Source organism: Maylandia zebra, linkage group LG22, assembly GCF_041146795.1.
Source record: "Maylandia zebra isolate NMK-2024a linkage group LG22, Mzebra_GT3a, whole genome shotgun sequence".
In the NCBI taxonomy this organism is placed as follows: domain Eukaryota; kingdom Metazoa; phylum Chordata; class Actinopteri; order Cichliformes; family Cichlidae; genus Maylandia; species Maylandia zebra.
In genome coordinates, this window is record NC_135187.1 from 15152199 (window position 1) to 15179566 (window position 27368).

The 27368-nt window shown below is 39.3% G+C and overlaps 2 protein-coding genes across 3 annotated transcripts; one reads left to right on the forward strand and one right to left on the reverse strand.

The window, feature by feature from the left end:
• Positions 1 to 664: 664 nt before the first annotated feature.
• zgc:63863 (TBC1 domain family member 20) lies at positions 665 to 11163 on the reverse strand. 2 transcript variants are annotated; one of them, XM_004549244.6, is made up of 11 exons: positions 11066 to 11163; positions 10891 to 10965; positions 10100 to 10154; positions 8127 to 8257; positions 7922 to 8002; positions 7355 to 7541; positions 7165 to 7266; positions 4550 to 4691; positions 3499 to 3683; positions 2543 to 2652; positions 665 to 1000 (listed from the first exon to the last, which is right to left on the reverse strand). In XM_004549244.6, the coding sequence occupies exons 2-11, from the start codon at positions 10958 to 10960 to the stop codon at positions 834 to 836; spliced, it is 1230 nt and encodes a 409-aa protein (XP_004549301.2). In that variant the 5' UTR covers positions 10961 to 10965; positions 11066 to 11163; the 3' UTR covers positions 665 to 833. The 2 variants fall into 2 exon arrangements, with proteins under 2 accessions (XP_004549301.2, XP_076735093.1); XM_076878978.1 differs by having other exon boundaries at positions 7904 to 8002.
• A 73-nt stretch (positions 11164 to 11236) lies between these two features.
• dgat1a (diacylglycerol O-acyltransferase 1a) lies at positions 11237 to 26551 on the forward strand. The gene is made up of 17 exons (XM_004549245.4): positions 11237 to 11909; positions 13620 to 13707; positions 19649 to 19689; positions 19953 to 20038; positions 20533 to 20585; positions 20977 to 21082; positions 21332 to 21460; positions 21796 to 21870; positions 22133 to 22236; positions 22377 to 22415; positions 22879 to 22920; positions 23070 to 23114; positions 23409 to 23521; positions 23772 to 23837; positions 24008 to 24095; positions 24318 to 24380; positions 24460 to 26551. The coding sequence occupies exons 1-17, from the start codon at positions 11644 to 11646 to the stop codon at positions 24604 to 24606; spliced, it is 1551 nt and encodes a 516-aa protein (XP_004549302.3). The 5' UTR covers positions 11237 to 11643; the 3' UTR covers positions 24607 to 26551.
• The last annotated feature ends 817 nt before the right edge of the window (positions 26552 to 27368 follow it).

Consider the following 27368-nt stretch of genomic DNA (forward strand, 5'->3'; position numbering starts at 1 on the left):
AGCGCAAAAGCTCATTTGGTGTGTCACGCTCTACTGTAAATTTAACTGGCTGCCACCTGGAGTAAAGCAATTAATACAAGGCTCACAAGAAAAATCTCCACCTCCATCGCTCCATCTTTCTCTTTCACTTCCCTTCTTTGCTAGTAACTAGAAGCTTTTAGCAGAAAACGCCGCTCTTTAATAATTTGTACTCATGTGTCACTGTGCTGGCTTTGGGCACTTTTGGCTCTCAGATATTGCTGCTGATCTAAAAAGCAAATGAAACACTTTAACAGAAATACACAAACCGGGCAGGACGAACTAAAAACAAGTATCAGCAAAATAGTCAGCTGACAAGAAATAGATAGCAGCAGCCTGAAACAGCAAAAATGTGTTAGTGTTTCACGTGCACGGACGGATCCTTATGTAAAGGGCCGCTGACAGGGGGACATGCATAATCCCCTCCTATATAGGAGCAAGTCACCCAGACTGTAAGAGCCACAAAATGACAACTAACCCTTTTGCTTTGCACCCATTTGTGACCTTCATCTCTTTGTCACCGGTTTGGCTTTCTACTTCAGGTATCCTGCTCACACACACACACACACACACACACACACACACACACACACACACACACGTGTACAAGAATCCTGAGGCTGAATTATAGAAAACAAGCAGCATGCTTGTTCAACGTGGTTTAGTGGCAACAACCTGTTTGGCACCAATATTGTTCCTCCTCATTTTCTTCACCATCTCAAGATAAGCTTCAAGTTTGTAAAAATGTGCACCTATACTGCATGTGTCAGTGTTCTTGCTGAATAGTCTGTATTCCCACCACCGCCACCGCCACGTCAGAACAGTTGAAGTAATGCCTCAGGTCCCCAGTCCATGGCGGTCTGAGCCACAGCGAACACGGCTGCCCCGAGTGTCGCGGACAGCCCCCACACTGCCATCTTCACCATCCTGTTTCCCCTCCTCCACAGCTGGCCTCGGTCCCCGGGCAACGCAGCTTCCAGGCCTGCGTGTCAGGAGGTTGCGAGCACAGAATAAGGAGGAGCACAAAAACTGCAATATTTCGGTTTTGTAAAATTTAGAAAGGAGCTGCTTCAGTCTTATGATTATTTTGGATGCTGTAGTTTGACTTTTTTTTTACTACTATTTTAAATATTAGGTTCACCCTTCAGCACTAACAAACAGACTACATCTTCTAAAAATGTCCATGGAGTTAAATCAACACAAATCAAAAAACACTTTAAGCGAAAATTGAATATTTTAAGCTTCGTGGAGGTTTCCTGCCAGGCTGCATTAATAGTGCATTATTTAACATTTAAACACAGACCTCGTGTGTGGAATTTTAAACTTCTCAGTTTTGTTTCATTTTATAAAACTGTTGGGTGGTGGTGATGTCACACGTATTTAACCGTAGATCTCTCTTTAAATTGGCATGTATATAACAACCGCTCTGGGAATTCAATGTTCTGAGCGGCAAATTTAACCGAACAAAGGTAAAACAGCTTTTCTATACATTTGCAGTGCCAACCACAGCTAGAGGTGGCTGTGTTAAAGAGTGATTAAACACAGACATGAAGTCAGTTTTTATTGGCACCTCTGGGTGAAAGTTTCAAGTGTTTTGCATCTATAGTTATGCAGCACAATCCTATAACACTGCACCAAAATGGAAAGCCAGTGTTAATAAACAGACTGACTTCTGACTTTTTTTTGCCTTTTCCATCACTCCCAGTGTGTCTATCCACCATTTTTGTTGAATCCTTTGTGGCTGCAATTTGAATCAATTAAAAACGGCAAATACTAAAGAAAGGCAATCCCACCCCCCAAGATTTCAAACACATGGTATATCTTTGATCAATGAAATCAGCTAAAATTGGACTTGAGTTACAATAGTGTTGTAAAACCACTGCTTACAAGGTGAAGGACGATTTTTCATAGTTAATGAGAGGCAGAGAAGAAGGTTCTATAGATCGGCCCTCTGTGTGTCCGTTATGCATTTCATCTCACTTGTAATTGAATTTTGATGAAACTATGGGGAATTGTGTAAATAAGCTTTAATATTACTCTGCTTAGTCTGAGGGGAATGATACAACATGTTTGTGATTGCGTGTTCATCTTATACAAGCTGCTAAAAACCTACGGGAATAATGCATCTTTTTGTTCTGTTCTGCCATATTCAAATTTGCACTTGATTGGTCTGATGGGGGTGCTACAGTATTTGTTTACTTGTTATTGATTGGCCCAAAGGGAGGTGCAGAGATTGTGGGCGATGGCATATTTGCTGTTGCCTTGTTTTGAAGAATTGTGTTTACATGAGGTGGAAAAAACAAATGTAACAAACTGAGGATCCAACATCCAACAAATTTTCTTCATACAGTTCCACAGTTGATAATATTATTATTATTATTATTATTATTATTATTATTATTATTATTATTATTATGCCAACTTCAAAGAATTTACTTTTACCATAACCATCTACATGTCTGTACTCTGTATGTGTGAAGACCTCCTTCAGAGTCAGTAATAAGATTACAGAGGCTATTTTTACCGTGTCTGGAGGTGGTGGAGCCCTGGGCCTTTGTGAGACGCTGGAGAACAGAGTCCGGCCTCTGGTGGAGGGTGGAGAGCTGAAATGCCTGGAAGGTGCTGATGGACCGGCTAAAGAAAGCAGAGGAAGAGAAGGAAAGTAGAGGGAGATTTAGTCAGTGATGGAGAACAGAGGCAGGTCTAAGGTGAAGCATGGATAACTGGAATGATGTGAAAAGATGGTCTGATGAATAAAGTGATGGAAAAAGACAGGCGAGGAAGTGAGTGGTAGACAATTTCAGAGAACTGCTAACTCAATATCTCATGTGTATAGGAAGCTCAGAGGGTAATGTATGGTGAGACAGTATCTTTCAGTGTGTCAGTCAAGGCCTTGTGTCACTTCATGCCCTAAACAATGACTGTATGAGCCACACCGAAGGACACTGACAGGCAGAAAGCGACTGATGGCTGAGGATACACACTGAAAAGGAGACTGTTATCATGCCTCTAAGACTACCCCCTAAAAAGTTTAAAAATGTGAAAAATGGTCACACAGAATCTCTCACACACACACACACACACACACACACACACACTAAATGTCCTGTGTGTGTTAGCAGCACCACCGAGCCAGTCACGATGTGCTTATTGAGCATCAACTCTCAGTTGTTGAAGGAATGACATTACATTACATGCATTTTCTGCATTTATTAAATATTCAATTAAATTCTATTTTATTTACAAAGCACCAAATAACAACAACAGTTACTTCAAGGGGCTTTACCATATTGTAAGATAGAAACTCTAAAATAATACAGAGTTTAGATGACCCCCTATGAACAAGCACTTGGCGACAGTGGGAAGGAAAAACTCCCTTTACACAGGAAGAAACCTCCTGCAGAACCTGGCTTAGGGAGGAGTGGGTTGAGGGGATAGTAATGCCCAATTAACAACTTTATTAAAATGGTGTGCCCTCACCTCTTGCGAGACTGCAGTGCTGCCCGCTTGGCCAGTAATGATGGAGGGTACTTCTCGAACAGGTCCTGTGCCTGGCCAATCAGAAGCTCGTATGGGAGATCCTGGGGGATACGAGAGAGGAGGTGGTGGACCATGGCCATGTCACACTCTGTCTGCTTCACCTCCTTTTCTCTGTGCAACACAATCTGAGGAGAAGAGGAGCAAAGCACCAGTTAAAACTTTTAACCCTAAAGCAGATCACTCTGGGTAACACTTGAATACTAGACTGCATATATAGTACATTAGCTTGCGTTGTTTGTGAGGCGCAGTAAGTGCACTGCAGACAGATAAGCAGATGAAGAGTTAAAGCCCCATGCTGTGCGCTGTACTCTGCCTGGGAGGAAACATGAACTACATTCTGCTTTGTTGTTTCACACACTTCAAACAGAGCTCTCCCTCTGCCCAGCCCCTCTAAACACACTCACACACACACACACACACACACACACACACACACACACACAAAAACATCCTCAAGTGCAAACAAGAAGCCACTAATCAAAATGCACAGACTCTACAGTTAAATAACACAAAGGAACAAAAGGACTTGTGTACACTCTCGACATAACATACTTCAGCAGACAGAAACAATCCAGCTGGAAGTAACACGCATGTATGGCATGCAGCAGTTAGTGTGGAGGAGCAGATGAAAAAAGTCAAAATGTTTTCCCTTTGTAATCTGTTTCCGTGTCCTTCCTACTAAAGCTCTCACATCAGTCAGCTCTCTCTGCTCATTCTTTTTCCCTTTCCTCTTTAATCCCTCCCTCTGTACCCCTCTTTCTCATCTGCTCATTAGGAAGTATCTAATTAACTAGTCTGATGACTTCACAGTACTCTGTCTCACTGTGTGTGTGTGTGTGTGTGTGTGTGTGTGTGTGTGTGTGTGTGTGTGTGTGTGTGTGTGTGTGTGTGTGTGTATGTATGTGTGTGTGTGTGTGTGTGTGTGTGGGGCAACATGTATTCACGTGTTCTGGATTACTGACAAAACAACCTCATTGGCTCTCGCCCATACCGTAGCAGCAAGGTAGATGGGCATCAGGGGATGTGAGGCCAGGAAGAAGTCGTACAGTCTCAGGGTATGCTTGAACTCTGAGAGAACATGGCCGTACCATGTGATGAGCCAGGAAAGTGCAAAGATGGTTCCAACCTCCGCTCTAAAGACAAAAGGCACATTTCATCATGTTACCTTATTTTAACATTTCATTTGATTATTTTTTTGTAACCCTGTTTATACATATATCTACGTTCATATTTGCCCTGTTTGATCCTTTCTGAACTATTTTGTATTTATTTATTCTCGGACTTCTCTAGACTGGTTTTGTATCATTCACATTTCAAAATAATCCCCATTTATTTACACTGGGTCTTAGTGCAGCAGATGACCACATTAAAGAGATTTTAATACAAATCCAAGAATAGAAACATTTATGAAACCATAACAGTATATACTGTACAGTGTTGCCTCTGTACACCACCACAGCAGATTTTGATTAAAAAATAGTTAATATGTGATTAATGTTCACACTTTTAGCTGTAATTCAAGAAGTCTTACAGAAAAGTATTTAATCAACTATTTAGACATTGCAGGCATTTTTATAGATCAGAGGCTCAAACGCAACCTGAGAAACTAACATTTTACAAACGGGGACTGAAAGAACATCATCAAATATCCCTGTACTGTTAGACCTTGATTTTATTCCACTTTCTCTGTCTTGAGAAACTTGTCAGCTGCTTTGCAGTTTCCTTTGGACTCTTAAGTAGCATCCATATTTGGCTGAATCTGAGCAGATAATATAGTTCTGTACACTTCAGAATTTATCCTGCTACTTCTATCAGCAGTCACATCATCAATAAACACTAGTGACCTGGTTCCACTGGCATGCATACATGCCAATGTCATAACATTGCCTCCACATGTTTGACAGATGATGAGGTCTGCTTTGGATCATGGGTTGTTTCTTTCCTCCTCCATACTCTTCTCTTCCATAATTCTGATATGAGTTCATATTGGTTTCCTTTTTCCAGAGCTCTTTTAGATGTTTTCTGGCAAAGTCTAATCTGGCCTTTCTGTTCTTAAGTGTAAGCAGTGGTTTGGACGTTTCGTTGACAATGACACACCTACCTCCTGGAGAATGTTCTTGACTTGGTTAGATATTTTGAAGGATATTTTTTGTTTTTGTTTTTTTTAAACCAAGGAAAGAATTTGTAAAAATCAAGTGTCTTATCTGGTCTTCCGGGCCTTTTGGTGTTGCTAACTTAGACTATGTTTTCCTTCTTTTTAAATATGGACCAGATTGTTTTCTTGGCCACTTCTTAAGTTTTGGAAGTCAATGAATTATCACCTAAATTTCTATGAAATAACAAGACACATTTGAACCTTTCATTGTTTGGGAAGCCACCCCCCCAAAAAAAAAAAATATTCATTTGACCACAATAAAGGTCAGACTTGTTTGCCTGACTCATGCCTTTAAGTCACATTTTAAACATATGGTCAAGTATGAAAAGTGAGAACGTACAATCACTCTTTCTTAATATATGACTGCCCGTTTTAAGTGATCCAATGACACAGGACATGTGGATCAAAACCAGAAAAAAAAGAAAACCTCTGGATCTGAGTTGGTCAAAAGCTTTTTTCCCCCACTCATTGCCTTTAATACATATGTCATAATCCTGAAATCCTGAACACTTGAGATATAAAATACAGAACTGAAAGAAAAGTATGTTTTCTTCAACCTCATATATCCTGCTACTGTGCCTCAAGTAAAATAACAAATTAGAAGTTTCCGATCAATACTGGACAGGAGAACTGAGCGACAAAGAACAAATGCGTGCTAAATAAAGGGACTGACAAATGGAAAGAAGCAGGGACCGATAGAGGGAAGGAGCAAAGGGCAAAGAGCATGTGCGATGGGTTGGGTAGGGATTGAAAATGAAGCAGGAGAGAAAGAAAAATAAAGGTGAGCAAAAGAACAAGTACAGAATAAAAGAGGCAGAGATAAGAAGACAGACAAGGAGAAGAGGAAGCGCACAGCAGAAAGGGTGACTGAAACTTTGAAGTAGGGTGTTGTTTATCCTGCTGTCTTTCTCCAAGTGCAATGTCTTGTTTTTTGTGCTTTTTCTGTTTATGTCAGCATGTATGCAAGTAGACAGGTAGTTTGCAAATATGGAAGTTGCCAGTACAGTATCAATTATGAACAGGCAACAAGACAACAACAAAAAAAAAACTGCAGACATGCACACATCAAAAATACTTTAAAGGGTGATTCGATTCATTGATTTGCAAACATTCCCATCCGCAGTCCATCACACATTATCTGCAGCAGCTGGCTATTTCTTGACGTCCTTTGTTTTGTGTTTTAACAAACTGCAAATTGTTCATATATCATTTTTAGGTGAATTCACTAGTAAAATACATTTAACTTTATCTCGCAAATAAGGTTAAATGTGGTGTACACCTTGGCAGGACAGACAGGCTGTTGTACCATTTGATAGCTGAACTCCAACTGCTGATGTGTTTTCAGTAATATTTTAATTCAATTGCAAATACACTAGCCGTTTCTCTCCCTGTAAGCATTATAGGTAAAAACCAACACTGTGGTGCCCTCTAGTGGTCACTACTTTTTGTACCTGATCATGAAGTCATGCAGTTCCAAATCAACCTGCTCCAAAATAGGCATCAGATAGTTTAAAATGTGTTTGGTGCTGTCCATGGTAGGATCCATGAAGTCCCTGCACAGAGAGAAGACTTGCAGAAGTTGGAAAAACATTTTAACTATACATAAAAGTATGAGAATCATCAGGAAATAAAATATCCAACCTGAGGTGATAATTAGACAGTGTGTCCAACAAGGCGATGGCCATTCGTTCCCCAACTACCAGCAGCAGAGTGACGGCCACATCATGGTAGCCTTGGTAGTAGTGCAGCTGAGTGTTACGCTTCAAAACCTCCAGTATGATGTCGATGAGCTGCTCCTGAAGCACTGCTCTCTCCGTGGCTGGCATACCTGCAGAAGAGCAAATGAGCAGTGCATTTATGTAATCCAAAAAGTGACACTAGAAAGTGTTTATTATTGGATTATTAGAGTTCAGAATACAGAATCCAGTGTTTTCTATGGGCCTCATTCTGCTATGTTGCAAGATTTTAAAGGCAAACGTGCTTGCTGACTCTGTAAACAACAGTAGTGCTGTTGAATTTAAAATACAACAACACTCTCAGCTCAAAAAAGTGGGAACTCCTCCTGTGAAGATTAAACTTGGTTTATAAATTACTCACAAGATAACTCCATGTTGCTGTAAGGTCAGGGTTACAGTTTAACAAATGGCACATTGTGCTATGCTGCTATCTTTAGAGATAAAACACACCCACCCACCCACACACACACACCTTTCGGAAAACGCTTCATCGACCTCCTGACATCAAGGACTACTTGGTTGTAGTCTTTGTGGTTCTCCCTCACATCTCGACCTAAAACAAAAGAAATATTTCCCTTATTGTTGCTAGCATTGTTTGCACTAGGAGCACTTAATTTATTACTTATTTATGCAGTTCATCAAACACTAACCACGCATTAAGTTAAGTGTATACTAACCAGGTTTATGTGGTAGCTCATAGACATTTATGTTCAGTAGTTTGGGCCATACTTTTCTCCTTAGCTCATCAGTGAGCAGTCCTCCTTTACTGACTGCCGCTCTCCTCAAGGTCTCAATGTCCACTGGATCACTGTTCATTCAAAAGCCAAAATTAGACAATTTTTATATTACTTACAGTCTGCTCATAGTATCTAAAATTTGTACCTTTGTACCAGTTAGAAACTCCTACCTCTGATTTAAATAAACTAAGAAAACAGCTAATGCATTTTTTGTAGAATTAAAAAATTACTATGTTCAACAGGTCAGCACTATTTATATGTTAATTTAATTTAAATTACTCTCACAGGCTAAAATTTAATTGGAGTCATTTTAAGTAGTTTAATAAAAATTCTTTTAAAAATTACTGCCTGAAGTCTAGAACACATGTGCATGACCAAATATGATTTGGTCATTGAAGAGAATCCCCCCAAAATAATAATAATTCTCTCTTGAGCCGTTTTTGCAGTACCCTTTTGGAATTCCCACCGCTGTCCAATCAGTTTTGCAGAATTTGGCTGAATCTGAGTAGAATGAACCCTGCTGCTTCAATCAAGAGTCTCATCACTATAGACTAGTGCTCCGCGTTCACTGGCAGCCATACATGCCCATACCATAACATAGTAAACACTGTGTTTGACAGATAATGTGGATCATGAGTGGTTTTCTACTTCTCCATACTTAACTCCCCATCATTCTGGCACTAGTTAATCTTATTTTCATCTTTTTTCCAGAACTGTTGCCACTCTTTTAGATGTTCTCTAGAAAAGTCTAATACAATTCTTGAATGAACCAGTAGTTTGGACCTTATTGTAAACCCTCTGCATTTCCATTCATGAAGGTGTCTTTTGATTGAAGACCTTAAGAATGAAACACCTACTTCACAAAGAGAGTGTTCTTGATTTGGCAAGATCTTGTTTTGGCATCATCTTGCCAAGTGAATTCACTGGCTAGTGATGAACCACATGATTTTGATCACTCCTAAAGTTCCTGTGTTCGCTCTCTGATAGGTTTATTTGGGGATTATTCAGACTAATGATGGCCCCTGTCACTTTCATCAACATCAATTTTGGACTTCTAAATTAAATTCAGATGAACAACTCCTGACTGAACACCTCGATTTAACTCCAGATATTTTATCTGTGTAATTTGTCATGAATTAATGAGGGAGCAGGCTTTGCCTGGCCATGAAAGTGCTAATCAGTCAATTGTCCAATTACTTCTGAGCTGCTGAAAATGAGGGACTAGCTATAAAAACTGCTATAATTTTCAAACAGTTAATGCAATATCTTTGTGAAACCCCTTGAATTACAGCTTAAAGTCAGCACTTCAATCACATCTTGATTGTTTTATTTCAGTTTTAAATTTGAAATTCACTGGGGTGATGTACAGAGGCAACATTAGAAAAAAAAATGTATCACTACCCAAAAACGTGTAGACTTAACTGTATAACACATTTTAGGACACAGTTTAAAGGTCCTTATGATTACATCATAATATTCCTGAACACACCAGAGTAATCACCACATGTGCAATCATGTTAGTATAAAAGTTATTGTCTGTTGATAAATTAGTGCCATCTAATTGTGAAATAGTGTATTGGATAAGAAGGTAGAGGGGATTTCTCCAGTGGAAATATGCCTTATGCCCTGGAGCTGTAGAACTATCTGAGGTATTTATTACCATAGAAAATATTGAAAAGAAGATCCACTTTTTAGGCTTCTAAAATGATGAAGAAGATTGTCAGGCTTTTCATGTTCGCTGAAGCAACTATTTTCCTGTTTTATTTCACTCCTAGAACATAATACACAAATCTGGATGTCCCATGACTGGCAGCACATAGCTCAAGAGTGTAAAATTGCTCTTCATCTGCTTAAATGTGCATGTCCAGTTTTTGTGGAGTAAGCACACTCTAGAGACACACTGTGATATTAACCTGATCAAAGCCTGATGGATCTCAGCCAGCTTCTGCTTCCTCCCACAACCTGGCTCTGTAACAAACAGGCAGAGATGGAGGTGTAAGAAAACAAAGTAAAAGCGAGTGGTATGGATGAAACAGAGAGTTGTGCGAGAGCGTCCACAGAGAGAAGAAAGTTAGGGGGGAAGAAAAATGGATAAGGACAGAGACTTGAGGATCACGTTTAAAAATCACACTATTATGGCTTTGAAGGTAAACCCAAAGATTTATACTTATTTTACTAACCTGCACAGACAAACCAGGTGTTTCTTCATTCATTTCATACTAAAAGACATTGCCTTTTTTAAAAGTCATTTACGCAAGCAAAGCCATTAGGATCAATGATCATAAAGTTATCTAAATGCTATGCTTTAGATTGCAGCCAGTGTGAGTTAAACGCAAAACAAGTATCAGCTTTGCTGGATCGCTGACCAAAAGCACCTTTTCCGTCTCCTCCCTGCCAGACTGTCAGCTGTAAATTTCCAAGCAGTCCAGTCTGCCTGACAGGCTGCCACGCAAGCAGCTAAAGTTTGCCCTCTTGTAAACAAAGCAACACATTTTTAGTTGCTATCACTTGACTGCAGTAATATTAGATTAAATTAGAATTAGCTACATAGTCTAGTCTGGTCTAGTTTTGCTTGCCTGCACGTACAGATGTTATCGAAGCAGCCATCGTAATAAAACGGTATAACTTTAAAATAAGACGTCTTAAGCGACTGAATGTAGTATCTCTTCTTCAAAAACAAAGTCTGTTAGCTGTCATCGCGTACCTCTTGTGAAAGATCCATTCCCATTCACCACAACTCCGCCGTTCTGTTTCTTCCTCTTGAGTCTTTTCATTCCCTCTAAAAGCAGACAACGGAATCTCCGAGTTTACACCGTAACATATGTGAGTTAAAGAATTAAAAATATGTATGTAAACAGGTGAAAAAACACTGAAAATACCTGTCCCAGCGACGAAGCTTCCCTCAACAGCTGTCGCTACTTAACTCAACCGAGCGAGCGTTCTCAGCTACAATGCAATTGGTCAGAAATACCACGTGACCAAACCGACGTATACTATTGGTTTTCCTTTCACTCGCACTGCAACCTGACTTGATCACAGATTTGTAGTCCATACATGTGAGCGACACAGGCAATTATACTTTGTATAATAAATTTTGAGACAGAAATGTTCTTATGCAGTAACTTTTTTTATAAGGAAAAAGTGAGTGTTTGTATCGTAATTGCAAATAACAAAGAAAAAACGGACAGGACACTGTGATTGCTTTATTTTATTTTTTTTCTTTACGAACGGGGGATGTTAGCTGAAAATACAGAACTGGCAACCCTTCTGACAAATGCACCTTGAGCCGTCGTAATGAACCGCCCCTCTCATTACCAGCGCTCACATTGCAGGAGGAAGAACATCCCGCTGCTGTTTGTTCAGCTCCTGTTGTGAAGTTACTGAGGGACAAACGAGCGGCGGGCAGTTTGACCAACAATGTCGAGCAGGTAGAAACAGCGTGACTGAAGCCGCGGAAATGAGCGAAACAGCCGAGACGAGAGGGCCCGTAACCCGCCGGAGGAGGACAACCAGCACCAGCACCAAGCAAACCAAGAGGCAAGACGCAGGGGAGAAACCTCCACCGTGTTCCGCTAAAGAAAAAGCCGCAGACAAGGTCCAGAAGCATGCGAACAATAACGGCAATGTGGAGAAAGAAATGGGGAAGTCAACACAGCAGCAGCAGCTCGCAAACAGTCCGAAGAAACAGAGGAGTGCGGTAGAAGATATCAACGAAAAGCTCAGGTAACCTTTGACGTTAACGTTCCAGCATTACGTACAGACGTTAACGGTAAATTGTTAGCAGAGGGGTACGTCTCATACTCCTCCTCCCCTTTTCATTCATGTGTAATTTAGCCAGAGTCGTTATTCTTCCTCCATTGTTTCCAGTAGCTTAATTGCCGTTTCATGACAGGTTAGCTGGTACTTATTTCTTACAAAGCTGTTCTTGAGCTAGTGGGCATTAAAAAAAAAAAAAAAGAGTTGCAGAAACCCAAAAGTTGCACTTAATCTTAACATTTCCATAAGCTTTAAATGCCTCCTTTTGAGTTGCCTTCGTTCATCCCCTGTTTTTTTTCTGCATTTTCTACATTTCTTTAATAGCCTTGCATGAATGCAATCTGTGAGAGTCTGGCACAGGTCTGGGGAGCTTTTTTATTTCCAGCTTTATAAACAAACTGACATAACTTTCATTGCTTGCTTTTTTTATTAGCTGGAGTTTGCTCTTTTGCCAGGCAATAATAAATAATTTAAGAAAATAGTCAGCAGATCGATGGAGAGTTTGTCTCAGATGTCTCTAATTTTGAAGCAATATAAAAATGAATAGTAGTAACAGACTTCTTTGGCAGGACACTCACTCACTTGTTGAACAGAGGGTAGCTTTGAGTTTGTATACAGGGTGTGTCAGGAGAACAGGTAGGGTATGACCGACCTTGCTGCAAACAATAGCCCGTGCTTCTACCTATGGGCACCACACCAGCTTCTCAGATCTGCCTACCTATTTAAAGCATGCATTTCTTTAGGTTGAAGCCATGCCTTCTTGATTACCCCATGGAATTTCTACATCCTTGTAATTGGTGTGAAGGCCAGGGTCCTAATACGGCACTTTAATACCCAGTAAAAGGAAGGTGATTTTAATTTGTGGTTAATTTTTATTTTAATTGGATCCCAGCCAGCTGACGTAGGCAAGTGATGTGTTCTTGTGACACATGCTTTGGCGATAGCATGTCTACTGTTTGCATGCATTTCTGCACATTTCTCATGCTGAGTGAGTGTCCTGGCACTATGTTAAAAACCACTTTGTTTTTTCCTCCTTTATTTTTCCATCCTCTTGCCCTCTCTACAGTTTTCCTAACTCGCTGTTATTGCTCCATCTCCTCACCTCTTAACCATTTTCCTCTGACCAGTCTTCTCCTCCTCTGTCCTCGTTCACCCTTTATCACCTATGGCTGTGTAAAAGTTCCTTTATGGTTTCTTGATGAAACGCTTCAGTTTTCTAAAGCATAGATTGGGGGCAGTGCTATGTAAACCTTTTAACTGCAGTGTGTGATTCATCCACGTAAAAGCTGGTATAGAAATTAAATAATTTCCCTCTGATCCTAACTTGAAGTTGATATTAACTTTAATGTCAGATTATACCACATTGTTGTTAAGTGCATTACCACCAAGAAAGTGGTAATCGGTCCATCAAGGAAAATAAGCTAAGTAAAGGAAGTTCAGCATAGCTGGTCCTCAACATGAAGTCACACGTGTGTCATTTTTGAAGGATTTCTCAATGTGTTAATCATAAATGACTCACTCTGAGTTATCGGTGCTTTGTAAGAGTTGTAAAATCAATCCTGTTGCCCTAACTAGATTCCCCCCCTTAGCTTGTGGAGACAGTGAGACAGGAAAGAGTGCTAATCATTTGATTACAGTCTAAAATTTAATGGTGAACGACTGTGTGTTTTTCTGCAGGTGTCACAATCTACAGGAGTCTCTCTTGAGCTCAGCCAGCGGCTACAGCAACTACAGAGGAATCCTCAACTGGTGTGTTGTCATGCTGGTGAGTTAAACCTCATTACATGTCCACGCAGAAATGAAAATGTATGCCACCGTTGCTTTGAAAACTGTAACATTTAGAAAGTTAGACCCCTCATTCACCTAAATCTTACTGGTCTGGACAAGGCTCATGCAAGAAATCTCAAAGAATTACTCTCTAATCTCAACAGCTCATGTATGGTTATTCTTATTCTTTGCCACTTCTCTCTCTCTCACTCACTCACTCACTCACTCAGCCACTCAGCCATCCAAAGTGTATAAAACTCCAAACTACTGCAGCAAAACAAAAGTTCCAGCCCACACAAAGTACACATCCCTCTGGGCTTGCTGTTAGACCTGTTGTTACATTGACTTTTTGTGACACATTAACTTGTTGTGTTGTCTGCAGGAACGCTGATAAATCGACTTTTGTGTTATCTCTCATAACACTTGCAGATTAGCCACATAAGTACTTTTTTCTTTTTTTTTTTTTTTTTTTGGTTTTGCTCTGGCCTGGGTTGCCATTTCTTGTAGATATTTCTATATTTTTGATAAGAGGCGTGTTTGTAAGCTACAGTTTAATCTCAGTGAGCTTGTTTGAACTTTCTCATCAAAAGTGAACTTTGTTAGGTGGGCTTATATTACGCGAGGGTCTTTAATTTGCTGCCAAATTGTTTTCCTTTTATTAGTGATTTAGGACAGTGTGGCATCGCAGTGGTTAACACTCTCTCCTCACAGTAAAAGGGTCCTGTCTTTTAAGTTTTTATTTGAGTTTTGTATATTGGGCAAAAAAAAATAAATGAGCATCACGCAAAACATGCAACAAAAAAGAGGTTGTGGGATTAGAATCACAGTAAAATAGAAAAAAAGAGGACTTCTTTCTCCTCATATAATGACAGCGAATCTCTTTCAATGGTTAAATGGCACTGTTTCTCCTATCTTGTCTCTCCTATTTCATTTTGGAGTCTTATTGAGTAGGTCATCTGCTCCAAGGTATGTAGATTTTTTTTTTTTTTTTTAACAGTATTAGTAAACAAAAAAAAGTGTTTACTTTTTTTTTTTTTTTTTTTTTTTTTTTGCTAACTGTCCGTAGGACCTTTCAGACGGTGTTTATCTTTCTTTTAATTCATGTGGGGAAAGCTGCAAAATAACATAAATAAATAAATTAGAACTCTGGAGATCATTCGTGATGATTCTTTCCAAAAAGATTGACTCAAAATGCTTCAGCTCTAACTTTGATCTAACTGGACCCATATCTAATATTGTGGTGATTTCTTTACTGTAAATTTTTAGTGAGCCAACATCCTTAACAGTTATCAGTTCTATGAAAAACTCAATTTTCTATCTGTAGCAGGGACATTTTTATTAGTAATGACAAAGAAATTCCTTCATTCACAATAGCTCACAATGCTTGCTAGTATTGTTATTGTTAATGCTAGCTAGTTATTTGAAAGTAACATTTGCTGAAGCTCCTTTTAAAATAATTCAAATGGTTTGCTACAGTGTATGCAAAGACTAACCATTGTGGCTGCTATACTTTGTAGTGCTACTAGCATTAATAACTAAATTGGCCAACCTGGCTTTCATACAGCAAGATACTTCTGTTGAAGTTGGCTGAATGCAGGCATTTTAGTTAAATATGTCATGTCCCTCTCTGTTGAGGAGACTTCAGGACTGTTAACCTCATTTAGAAACAAGAGCTTCTGCCCCAGTCCAGTGAGGGAAGTGTGGGTGTCTGTCTCCAGAGACAGCCTGCAGTGCCCCAGAGAATCCTGTCAGTTTTAGCCTTATATTAGACATCTAGATTTAAAAATATCCAGTTAGCTGTAATCCACATGAAAGGGAATTTGACTCTAAGTGTGTGTGTGTGTGCTTTGCATATCTGTGTGTAGATGTACTTGCATGATTGCTCTGTCTGGATGTATCTATGCAGATTTCTGTATGTGTGTGTGTGTGGGTGGTTCTATGACGGGTTTATTCCCGTTTTTGAAGGTTTAGATTGCCGTTCAGCACATCTTTCACTTTGTGGTCACCACATACCCAACGGATGGTGTTCACTTTAGACGTTTTTCAGAGGATGCTTTAGGATCAGGCTGTAAAAATGTAAAGTGGACCCCCAGAGCCTTGAATGTGTGTATATTTAGGAGTTCAGTAAGTTGTGTACTTTGTCCTCGATAACAAGGACCATCAGATAAATTCCTAAAATGTCAGCTGTAGAAGTGCATGCTTCTAGAGATGGGAATATAGATGTATTTTGTGCCCTCCATGATTTTTTTATTTTTTTTATTTTTTTATTTGTAAGATTTAACACAAAATAACAGGGAAAAACTACGTTTTTAAGAAAATAGCCCAAAATACTAGTAAGAAATTCTTCTTGTGAGAGAAAACTCAATATTCTTGGTACTCCATCCTCTGCATTGCTGGCAGGATAAAATACTTCTCATGTTGTGTAATTACTGAGCTGTCATCATCTAGTATCTGAACCCTGGGAACAAAGTCTACATGGGATTTTGAGACTTTTAGAATACCTTTTGTTTATATTTGTCCTCAGCACCTGCATAGATTATTTGTTACCATTTGATTTGTGATCTGATGAAATTGATTCTGAGGTTCATGAAACATTTTTTTAAGCTTTGTTTTAGAATAGTCTTATTTTCTGATTGTTACCTGAGCTGAGCCTGTTGGGCCTGAACACCTCCCTCTGCAACTGGATCCTGGACTTTCTGACCGGAAGGCCTCAGTCAGTACGGATCGGGAACTGCACCACCACACTGAGCACTGGGGCCCCACAAGGCTGTGTGCTCAGTCCTCTGCTGTTCATACTGCTGACTCATGACTGTGTAGCAACACACAGTTCAAATCACATCATTAAGTTCGCTGATGACACGACCGTGGTGGGTCTCATTAGCAAGAACGACGAGTCAGCGTACAGAGAGGAAGTGCAGGGACTAACGGACTGGTGTAAAGACAACAACCTGTCTCTGAATGTTGACAAGACAAAAGAGATGGTTGTTGACTTTAGGAAGACACGAGGCGACCACTCACCGCTGAGCATCAACGGCTCCTCTGTGGAGATCGTTGACAGCACCAAATTCCTGGGCGTCCACCTGGAGAAGGACCTCGGCTGGTCCCTCAACACCAGCTCCCTGCACAAGAAAGCCCAACAGCGTCTCTTCTTTCTGAGAAGACTGAGAAAGGCTCGGCTTCCACCACCGATCCTGACCACCTTCTATAGAGGAACTATCGAGAGCATCCTGAGCGCTGCATCACTGTCTGGTTTGGGAACTGTGCCATATCGGACCGCAAGACCCTACAGCGGATAGTGGGAACAGCAGAGAAGATCATCGGGGTCTCTCTCCCCTCTATTGAGGACATCTACACCACATGATGCATTTGCAAAGCCACCAGCTTTGTGGCTGATCGGACACACCCCTCTCACACACTCTTCACACTCCTGCCATCTGGAAAAAGGTACCGAAGCATTCGGGCACACACATCCAGACTGTGCAACAGCTTTTTTTTTTTTTTTTTTTTCCACAAGCCACCCATCTCCTCAGCAAAAAGGGACTGACTGATAAGCGCAAACACACACACACACACACACACACACACACACACACACACACACACACACACACACACACACACACTCACACACACTATCACTTAGCTTAACTCAACTACCTCAAAACATTGAGACTGGACTGACTAATCAACACAAGCGCAAACACACTGACCTACACCACCAAACCATCGTACACACTAACCTGTAAATGCTCTTTTGCACAATATTATTACTGGACTTTTTGCACTAACTTCTGCACTTCCTAATTTTTGCTGCTACACTAAGGAATGTTTACTGTTCCTCCACTACCTCAACTCATCATCACAAAACCTTATTATTATGTTACGTTGTGTTTTTCTATCATTCTGTCACTTTGCTGCTCTTGTTTGCACATTTGCATTTGCACATGCACTTTGTCTGCTGTCTGATAACAAAAAAAAAAAGTCTTCCTTAGATAGTTAGGGTTTTTTTGTTAATTTATGTTAGGTCAGTCTGTCTTGTCTCTGCTAGCCAGCTAACTAGGCCTCTTAGTTAGCTAGTTTAGTGTTTTCTGTTAATTTATGTTGTAAATTTATGTTGCATGTAGCACCTTGGTTCCTGGAGGAACGTTGTTTCGCCTCACTGTGTACTGTTAAACTGCATATGGTTGAAGTGACAATAAAGCCGACTTGACTTGACCTGATGAATCATGATCCATTTATAGAGACCTCTAAGAGAAGATTGCTCGTTCTGCTGCAGACCCATCTGCTTGGCAAATAGCTGCATACCAGATGTTGGTTTTAAGGTGTCCCCCTTCTCCAAAATCAGACCTGTTCATTTTCAATTGGAAAACTTCATTAGCTACTAACAAGGCACAGATGGCTGCGACCAGTTCTTCTTCATCTTTGTTATATGGTTTAAGACACAGTATTGAGCTTGTTGGTCATAGATATGGGAAGAGTACCTGAGACTTTGAATGGTTCATTGCATTGTTCCAAGTGATTTGCAGACAAGTAAACCATGTAAATAGTTTATATGGCCACAGGCTGACAAGGTCAGTGCACTGTGACGTAAAGCCTGTTTTAAGATTTGATCTTTGTTCTCACCTGTTTTCTCAGGGCATCTTTGCCAGAGGCCAGGTTCAGTGAACATCAGTGGCTTCTTTCATTGTTAAAATTACTATCCACCAGATCAGAGAGAGGGATGTTCATTTTGCATTATAGATTGTTCAAAGAAAGTACAAGTGGATAGAAGTAATATTTTGATTTAATAGTTCTATAGTGTAGTTTGATAGCTGTATATTATGTGACGAAAAAAATTTATTAGCATTTCATTTTCTAGAACATTACAAATGATAACAAACATAACATACACTATAGTAAAGTAGCTTTTGGACATATTAACCTTTTTCCTTCACCCTTCCCAGAGCGCAGAGATTTTGCCCCTGTACCCAGCCCTTACTGTTACTTCAGCCTCCCTAGAACCCTATGACCCTCTGATCCTATGACTTATAATATCCTGTGCTGAAAACTGACGTCCCATCAGTATTTTAATGGTGTGCATAGAAAGGGCAAACAGTAACAATGAAAAACACTGCAGTGGAAACAAGTAGGCCTTGTTTCCACTGCAGGAAAAAGGCAAATCTTTGAAAATCTTCAATGTTGCAATATTCTCTACAAAACGTTGCTACAGTAAATGTGTGACATGCTACAGTGGCCTCCTCTGTGCTGAAGGTTACTAAAGTAAAGGTTACTGGTTTGGACTACAGACAAAACCACATTGCTGCCGGGGTTTGGCAAGCTGGTGGGGATATTCACTGCAGCATGACCCCATTAAGTGTCATACACCAAATGTCCTCATTATCTTAACTAGCTTAAGTGACTAATATAAAAATGAACTAGAACTGTACAGATCCCATATATAATGTTGCTTCTTTAAATTGTGCAAAGTCTAGCGTTATCTTAGACTCTCTGATAGCCCCGATGGCTGAGATGAAGCTGGACTCTGAACTTAAATATACAATTTAATAATAAACTTGTTTTGCTCGACACTTTCTATCAGAGTGCACTTCAGCAGGGTGTCAATGTGAACAGCAGGAACATGTGGCTAAATTTAGCTGAGGATCTAATCTATTTATAACTCAGCAGCTAACATTTTTATTTCTAATATCCTCCTCCTTAATAAATTCCAGCATAAGAATAAATGTGTTTTGTTTTGTTGTTTGTTTTTCATCAAATTTGAATAGCAACAGTTTCAATGTGTATAAACAAACGGTTACATCTGCACGTTGAAGATTCAGACAAGTGTTTTGTTTTTGGGTTTTTTGCAGCTTTTTAATGAAGAACAACTTTGAAAAATATGCTTTGAAATATTTCTATAGTACGAGTCATGTTAATATTGTGTCCTGTTGCATCTTTCTCAGGTGCTGAGTAATGCACGACTTTTCTTAGAGAACATTATAAAGTGAGTATGCACCTATATTTATGTAGCTGTTATTGGGGGGTTTTAATCAACAAGAGCTTACATATTGAGAACTGCTTCACGTCCAGAACAACTTGAACTGTTGCTGCAGTACAGATGTTCTAAGGCATGAGCTTGTTCCAGGTCTTAGGTTATGAAGCTTATTTCCTCTTGTTCCACATCAGCTTGGACAGGCTCCAGCCTTTTGCATCACTTTAAGAGATGACTTCCTATAGCTGTAAAATATATTTCTGTTCCTTCTTCAGGTATGGCATCTTGGTAGACCCTATCCAAGTAGTGTCCCTCTTCTTAAAGGACCCCTACAGCTGGCCAGCAGCATGCCTAATCATTGGTACGGAGCCTTAATTTTACTGCACACGGTTATTGAGTTACAACTTTGTGTTTATTTGTGACTTTAGGATTGAGATGATAAAATTCACAAACATGGTTTGTAGTTGTATTGCTGTGTAGTGGTTATTAACAGCTTCTTTAAGTACAAAAGATGTAAATGGATCCAGAGTAATTAAGTTTTTCAGTGGCTCATATGTGCAATGTTGCCACATAGAAGTGCAGTTCATGTGAGCCTCTGTGTATAATATATTTTGCTGGTGATTGTTCAGATTTTATTTACTTGGATACAGTTGATTCTTGATGCAGTCTGTGTTTTACAACACAGGTAATCAGTACTAGGGTGAAAGCAGAACTTAAAACAAAGGTCATATTTGAATGTTCTTCAAATTCTCTTTTGAAGTTCGTGACTGAAATAAACAGAGTAATGATTGATTTTGATTTTTATGGCATAGCATCTCATAGAGTTTGAGTACTGTTTTTGTTTTTGTGTTTTAGTGTCCAATGTGTTCATATTAGCAGCCTTGTACATAGAGCGGCGTCTGGCTGTGGTAAGTCCCTACACGAATATGATGTGTTTTTCTGTGTTGGATTAAATTTTCATTTAACTTGTGATGCTCAGTTCTTCGTCTGGGACTCTTCGACCTCAGTAAGCTTATTTGTTGATGTGATAACACTGTTTTCTTACAGTACAAAGAAAGTGGATTTGATTAGAAGGTTGTCGTTCTGTGATCTCCCATGTGTGCTTGAAACAGGTGCTTTTCAGTTGCCGAAGTCTTCAAAGTAAATTCAACATCACAGCGCCACCTCTTTTTATACCTGCTCTTAAATCCGATAAGAACACTGAAGCTGATCCAGATTAGATAGCACAGTTCCTTAAGAGAAAAAATACTGAAAGTATTAATAAAATATTGCTTACTTTTTGTCCTTTATTCTTTCTAGGGCACAATCTCCGAAACTACAGGGCTGATTCTTCACTTGTTTAATCTGACATCCTTGTTAATCTTTCCTTCAGCCTCAGTACTCACTGTGACCTCCATCACACCAGGTACATGATTTTTTTTTTTTTTTTTTTTTCTTATGCTTTATTCTTTTTTTACACAAGAGTGGGTCTTCTGTTTAGAAAATTAGAACAAATGAGAGCAATAATGTCAAGTACTTTAAGGTGAATATGAGTGAGCCAGTGAGTCAATCTGTACACATACCCAGCTATGCTTGGTTCATTATTTATTTATTATGTACCATGTCATCTATTGCACACTGCTAGTGACTCGTACATTGTGTGTGTCTGTGTCAGTGGGTGGTGTGCTCTCCTTAGGCACCTACACAGTGCTGTTTCTCAAGCTGTACTCCTACATGGACTCCAACAAGTGGTGCAGAGAAATCAGACAAGCCAAAGCTAAAAGAATGACACGATCATATTCGTGTAAGTATATTAGCATAGGAACTGCTGAGCCGTTGAATCATTGTGACTAAGGTCAACAAAACGACTCGTATCTGTGAATGAATTCAGTAGATGATTCATACCTGCAGAGATTTGTTGCACTGTTTTGCTTATACTGCCATCTAGTGGTGGCATAGTAACATGTGCAACTCTTTCATAGAATAGCTGGCGCTATTTCAATTGACCGTGGATGAAAGCTGGATCTGCATCTGTAGCTATATTACTGTGGATTCATTTTAATACACCATAATGAATAAAATAAAATTGAATGATGCTTGAAATTCTAATTGTTGTGCCTATTCATCTGCCACATTCAGGTCCAATTGTGGCACAGTCCAACGGGTCAGCGGTTAACACCAATGTCTCCTACCCAGGCAACCTCACACACAGAGGTAACAGACTGCACAGTTAGTGCAGATGGACATTGCTACCAACAACAATGAGAAAGAAAATTAGTGGGTCAAAATATTTGCTGTGTAAATATTAACTTGTTAAAGTAGGGGCTGAGGAGTATCTCTTTGTATAGCCAGTAAATGTCGTTTCTCACAAGGTCTTATTAATTTTTTTTAAAACATTCCAGTATCAAAGTCAGAAAGTGTAGGATCAAGTCATTAATGTGACACATTGATGTGACCTGTTTGTGTTTGTCTTTAGACATGTACTACTTCATCTTTGCACCAACTCTCTGCTACCAGCTCAACTTCCCACGGTCTCCACGGATACGCAAAAGGTTTCTGATCAGAAGACTTTTTGAAATGGTGAGAGGAAACGATCAGAAACGGTCCCAAAATTTTAGTTGGTGACCTAATTATAATGACAGAAAATGAATCGCAATCACAAACGAGGAGATGAATGTGTGAATGTTTTGTTTAAATCTTAACGTGTTCTTTTCTTCCAGCTTTTCCTCATGCAGTTGTTGGTGGGATTAATACAGCAGGTATGTAGAATATTTACAGACACTTGGCAAGCATGCTGATCATACACTGTATGCATGCATTAAATAACTGATCAGTCAAGTGTGATTTAAATCGGGGGTGTCGTGAAATAACAATGGTCTTTGCTCACTTTTCTGATGCTACAGTTACTTCTTTCACACACCAGCAGATTCTTGCATCAAATTTACAAAGTTGGCATGCCCCGTATAGCCGTTACCATTCTGCTTCTACTCCATTACCACATGCTGAAACCTTGGAGCCGGAAAATGCTGCCTGCAATAAATATATTTAGATTTGACTTATAGTTTGTTTTCTGTAGCTGAATATTGTTTATCTGTCATTCTCTTACATTGTTTAGTGAAAATCTGAAATTGTGATATGCCTAGTTCGAACACATTTCTTCTTTGAGTATATTGTGGAAAAGCAGCAAAAAAAAAAACCCTAACCTAAGTCTGTGTCTTCCAGTGGATGGTCCCAAGTGTTCAGAACTCAATGAAACCGTTCCAGGTGTGTATAAACATAGAGACACTCACTGCATCACTTACAATGGCTCCAATAAGGCAAGAGTCAAAAATATTTGCCTGAAACTGGAGCGGTCTTATAAAGAAAAGGTATCTTTTTTTTTTTTTTCTTTTTTTTTTTATTACTTCTTAAAGGACATGGACTTTTCTAGGATGGTGGAGCGGCTGCTGAAACTAGCTGTGAGTATCTAGACTGCACATCAGAGACTTTATCAGTGATCTGTTATTAGTATTAGTGATCTAAATTAAACACTCAAATTAATTCCTTTATTCTGGTATTGTCGTTTTTTGTTTGTTTGTTTTTTTTTGTTTTTTGTATTATTTTAACATTTTTAAAGTGAAATTTATTCTGTGCTCATCTCAAAAGAGGTCTCAAGAGTTACATTTGTTAGTCAACAGTAGTTCAACCTTACCAACCTAGACACCTTTTCCTCTCTCCTTTTCTAATCCTCCCCCCTGGCTGCCTCCTCCCAGGTTCCTAACCATCTAATATGGTTAATATTCTTCTATTGGTTTTTCCATTCCTCTCTGAACTTTGTGGCAGAGCTCCTGCAGTTTGGAGATCGGGAGTTCTACAGGGACTGGTGGTGAGTCGTCAAGCATACATTTTCTGTGTGACTCCTCTCATCTTTCATTTATTTATTTATTTTTTTGCTTCTTCCATTTTTCTGTTACTTTAATATGATGTTGTGCAGTCTGTCAGATGTAGAAGTGATGGTGTTTCCAAATGCAACAGATGATGTATCACATAGGTTTCAAAGAGTGTTTTCCTAGAAATATTGATTCAAATCGCACTGCAGTTTTGACATCAGTTCCTTAAACTGCTCTTGATTTCAGGAACTCTGAGACTGTCACATACTTCTGGGCCAACTGGAACATCCCAGTGCACAAGTGGTGCCTGAGGTGAGCAGCAAATTCTGTAATGACAAGTATTTATTTATTTATTTATTTATTTAAAATCAGTATTGCCACATGGTTTGATTGGCTTTAGTCTCATTAATAGTGCATATATAGTTAGACCCAGATATAAAAAGAAAGACCAGGAGTCATTTGTCTGTTTCCCTGTTTTGCAGACATTTCTATAAGCCAATGTTGAGGAAGGGGGTGAACAAATTTCTGGCTCAAACTGCTGTTTTTCTGGCTTCTGCCTTTTTCCATGAGGTAACTGAGCAACATTTAGCCTCAAACACCTTTGATGGCTGTTTTTACTTCTGTATGTGAAGCAGACTGTTTTTACTAAATGTTTTATTCCTACATGAGGGCAGAAATTCAGAGGTTCCTGGTGCATGCACAGAAACTGAAAGAAGAGTTGCTAGCTTACAGCATCACTGTTATAAATGCAACTGCTGAGTTCTAAAAAAGGGAATCTGTTTCTTTCCTCAGTACCTGGTGAGCGTTCCTCTCAAGATGTTTAGACTGTGGGCATTCATGGGAATGATGGCTCAGGTAAGGCCCTATATTTATTCATTTCATTATATACTGAGGCATACACATGCATTCACCTCTGACCTTTTAAACCCTTCAGGTTCCTCTGGCTTTGTTCGTAAGTCGCTTCCTGAACGGAAATTACGGCAACGCGGCCGTGTGGATCTCACTCATAATTGGACAGCCCATCGCCGTGTTGATGTACGTCCATGACTACTATGTCATTCATTACGGGAGCACTACATAACACAGGACAGACACCCACACACTAGTCTGTGAAACACGCCAATGAGGTATTATAGAGCAGGTTCGAGGGAATCCATGGCAAGCTGATGTTTATGAAGCTGTTGAAGCTTTGGCATGAAAGTTGTGACTTTATTTTTGCACATTAGAAAACCATCAGGAAATGATTTTGGATATTTAGGAGTCTTGTCTAGTCTCACACTGCACCCCTGTCAGCCTCCAACTGTGCAATCCACTGTACGAAAACAAATATATGGTGCTAGTGGTTTAATCTACCGTTCATTGGCTCAAAGGTTAGACTTCTTTGGGGGTTGGGGACTCCTCTGCTTTAATACATTCATCTTAAAAGTGGGAAGACTAATAAAAACCACACGCTCCTCCGCTCAGTGAATGTTTAAGAATGCACATACCAGCAGGTGCAACAAGTGTGAACCACTGCCAACTGTGCACAAGCTACAGCCTGGATCCAGGATCCTTCTTCCAGAGAAACTATATGAAAATGGGGATTCTATATCAGGGGCTGAGGAGCATCTTTGTATATCCAGAGGCAACACTTTTAAATGTTAAAGCCAGTAAACTTCTACAAGCTAAAGCCTGACATCCTGGTCAACCACTTAAGAATCTCCATGGCTTGACATAGACCAGACTGACTTTTGCATGTATCCTTGGATGCAATATAACTTCCAGTATTACGGACGGTATATTTAAAAATGACATTGAAAATGTCCAAAGGTAAAAAACTGAAGGAAACGAGGATTCCTCTCCAAAAAGACTGAGCACCAGGACGTTGATGTGGATTTATTTGTACAGTTGTATGTCAAACAAAATCAATGCAAGCTTTGAGCGGAAGAGCACGTGCTGCCGGCTTACTTGCCTTGGCTTTATCATCATCTTGTGTCTGCACTGCCTTTGATTTGTCGAGTTTATTTTATAGTTTTGCAGTATTGTATTTGCTGGATGTTTGTGCCATCTTGAAATCACGTGGTATTTTGTGTTTAAACTAATGATTTAAGTGTTTGATTTGCCAGATTAAACCAATGAATGTTTTTTGCACTTGAGATGCATGCAGTTAACTGAAGCAATAGATTTCAATGGATGCATTATTTTAAGTTGTATCAATCATGTAAAGAAAACAAATTTGTGCTGAGATTTCTGTTCTGTAATCTGCTTGTTGACGTTGCTGTTAAAAGGGGAAAACTGAAGCTGCGTTAATTTAAAGAAGGCAGTTGAAACAGCCTGATCACGTTGGATGATTTACAGTATTTGTTGAGTCCATTTCTTTGATCTAGATGTTGTCAGAACATGACACTACTGCCAGTGTGGATAACATACCATAAATTGATGTAGGAAGATGTTCTTATTTTATCAATCTTTGAAAGATAAGTGACAGCCTTTTGTTTAAAAATGGTTGCATTCTTTCCTTTTTGATCATAATTCAGGGAAAAACTGTCCTTGAGCACCAGTAATAGAACTGAGTGTTGGCATTCCTTACTGAATACTAAGTGCCTGCTGTAAAAAGGAGGGGAAAATGCTTGCATTTAAACTGAAGAAAAATGCTGTTAGATTTGATGCCAAATACTTGTAATATAATCCAAAATTTAGGAAAGGTAGTTTAACTTTTATCTATGTAGCAAGTGGGCTTCTTTGTATGGTATGGTGATTTGTGCGGGAGCCTAAGATTTACTGCACTAAGCTCAAACTGAAATATTTTACCAAATCTCAGTTTTAAAGCTATAATTTTTCTTTTCCTGAAAACACAAAAGTAAAGCATCATTCTGATCACTTTATTAGTATTTCATTGCACAAATGACACTTTTTGTCTGACCCACTTTCATCTGCAAATGTGACCCAGTTCTGAATTTTGTCAGATGTGAGATACGGTTATTGTGTGACACCAGAGTTAACATCTGAGTAGTTTTTTTTTTTTTGTTTTTTTTTTGTTTTTTTTTTTCTCCCCTAAAAACTAGTTTCTACATTTACAAATCATGTATCTAAATGACATGAGCTTGCTGAGGAAAAACAGAAAATGCGTACTTCAGTACAATCGATAGAAAGAGGCGTCCAAAGCAGTTCAAAGGTGTTTCTTCAATATTAGTTAATGTTGAGGTGTGTGTTTTGTTTTGTTTTTGATGCAATATGTAAAAATGAATATATTGCTAGTTTTGCTCATGTGTACAGAAATTCAAAGTGAAGAGAAAGATTATCTTGGAAAGGCAACTGTCACTGAAAGCGTGTGGTGTTTGATTTAAAAAACAAAAAAAACAAAACATTATATGGTTATTGGACTTGTCTGTGTTTCATTAACTCTTTTCCCCCATTTGGTGACCTCCCCTGAGTTTTGACACCACAGTACATATCTGTGAAGATGTGGTTTGTTGGCTATTTGAATAGCTTCCAGGCAAAGACCACCCTCACAAACTTCTGATGCAAACCCATTTTGTTCTATAAGCAGGCCTGAAATATGGCAGAAATGAAAAGGGCTTCTAGGCCAACTTCTAGTAGGTTTTCAGTTGGTAAAGACTTAAACAAGTAGTGTGCCTCCTTCGGTTTTTGACAAATAAGATGATTATCCTAAATCCTGTACTTAATGTTATAGCACATCAAAAGCAGTTGTGGTAATCATTCTTTATAAACTTAAAAGCAAGCAGCATTATTAGCAGAGACCCTGTGATGCTGTCTTTTGATCCATCCATCCATCTGCTCAAAACTGCTCAGCTGGAAGCTCATGCTCACAGTCTGTCGGGAAAAATACACCCTCTACACCCG

Coding starts and splice junctions, on each gene's coding strand:
- zgc:63863 (XM_076878978.1), bottom strand. CDS start 10,960: ATGAAAAGACTCAAGAGGAAGAAACAGAACGGCGGAGTTGTGGTGAAT. Junction 10,155..10,890: donor GAATGGATCTTTCACAAGAG/GTACGCGATGAC, acceptor TGTTTGTTACAG/AGCCAGGTTGTGGGAGGAAG. Junction 4,692..7,164: donor CTGCATGACTTCATGATCAG/GTACAAAAAGTA, acceptor TTTTGTCTTTAG/AGCGGAGGTTGGAACCATCT.
- dgat1a (XM_004549245.4), top strand. CDS start 11,644: ATGAGCGAAACAGCCGAGACGAGAGGGCCCGTAACCCGCCGGAGGAGG. Junction 22,416..22,878: donor TGGTGGGATTAATACAGCAG/GTATGTAGAATA, acceptor TGTGTCTTCCAG/TGGATGGTCCCAAGTGTTCA. Junction 23,522..23,771: donor GAGTTCTACAGGGACTGGTG/GTGAGTCGTCAA, acceptor TCTTGATTTCAG/GAACTCTGAGACTGTCACAT.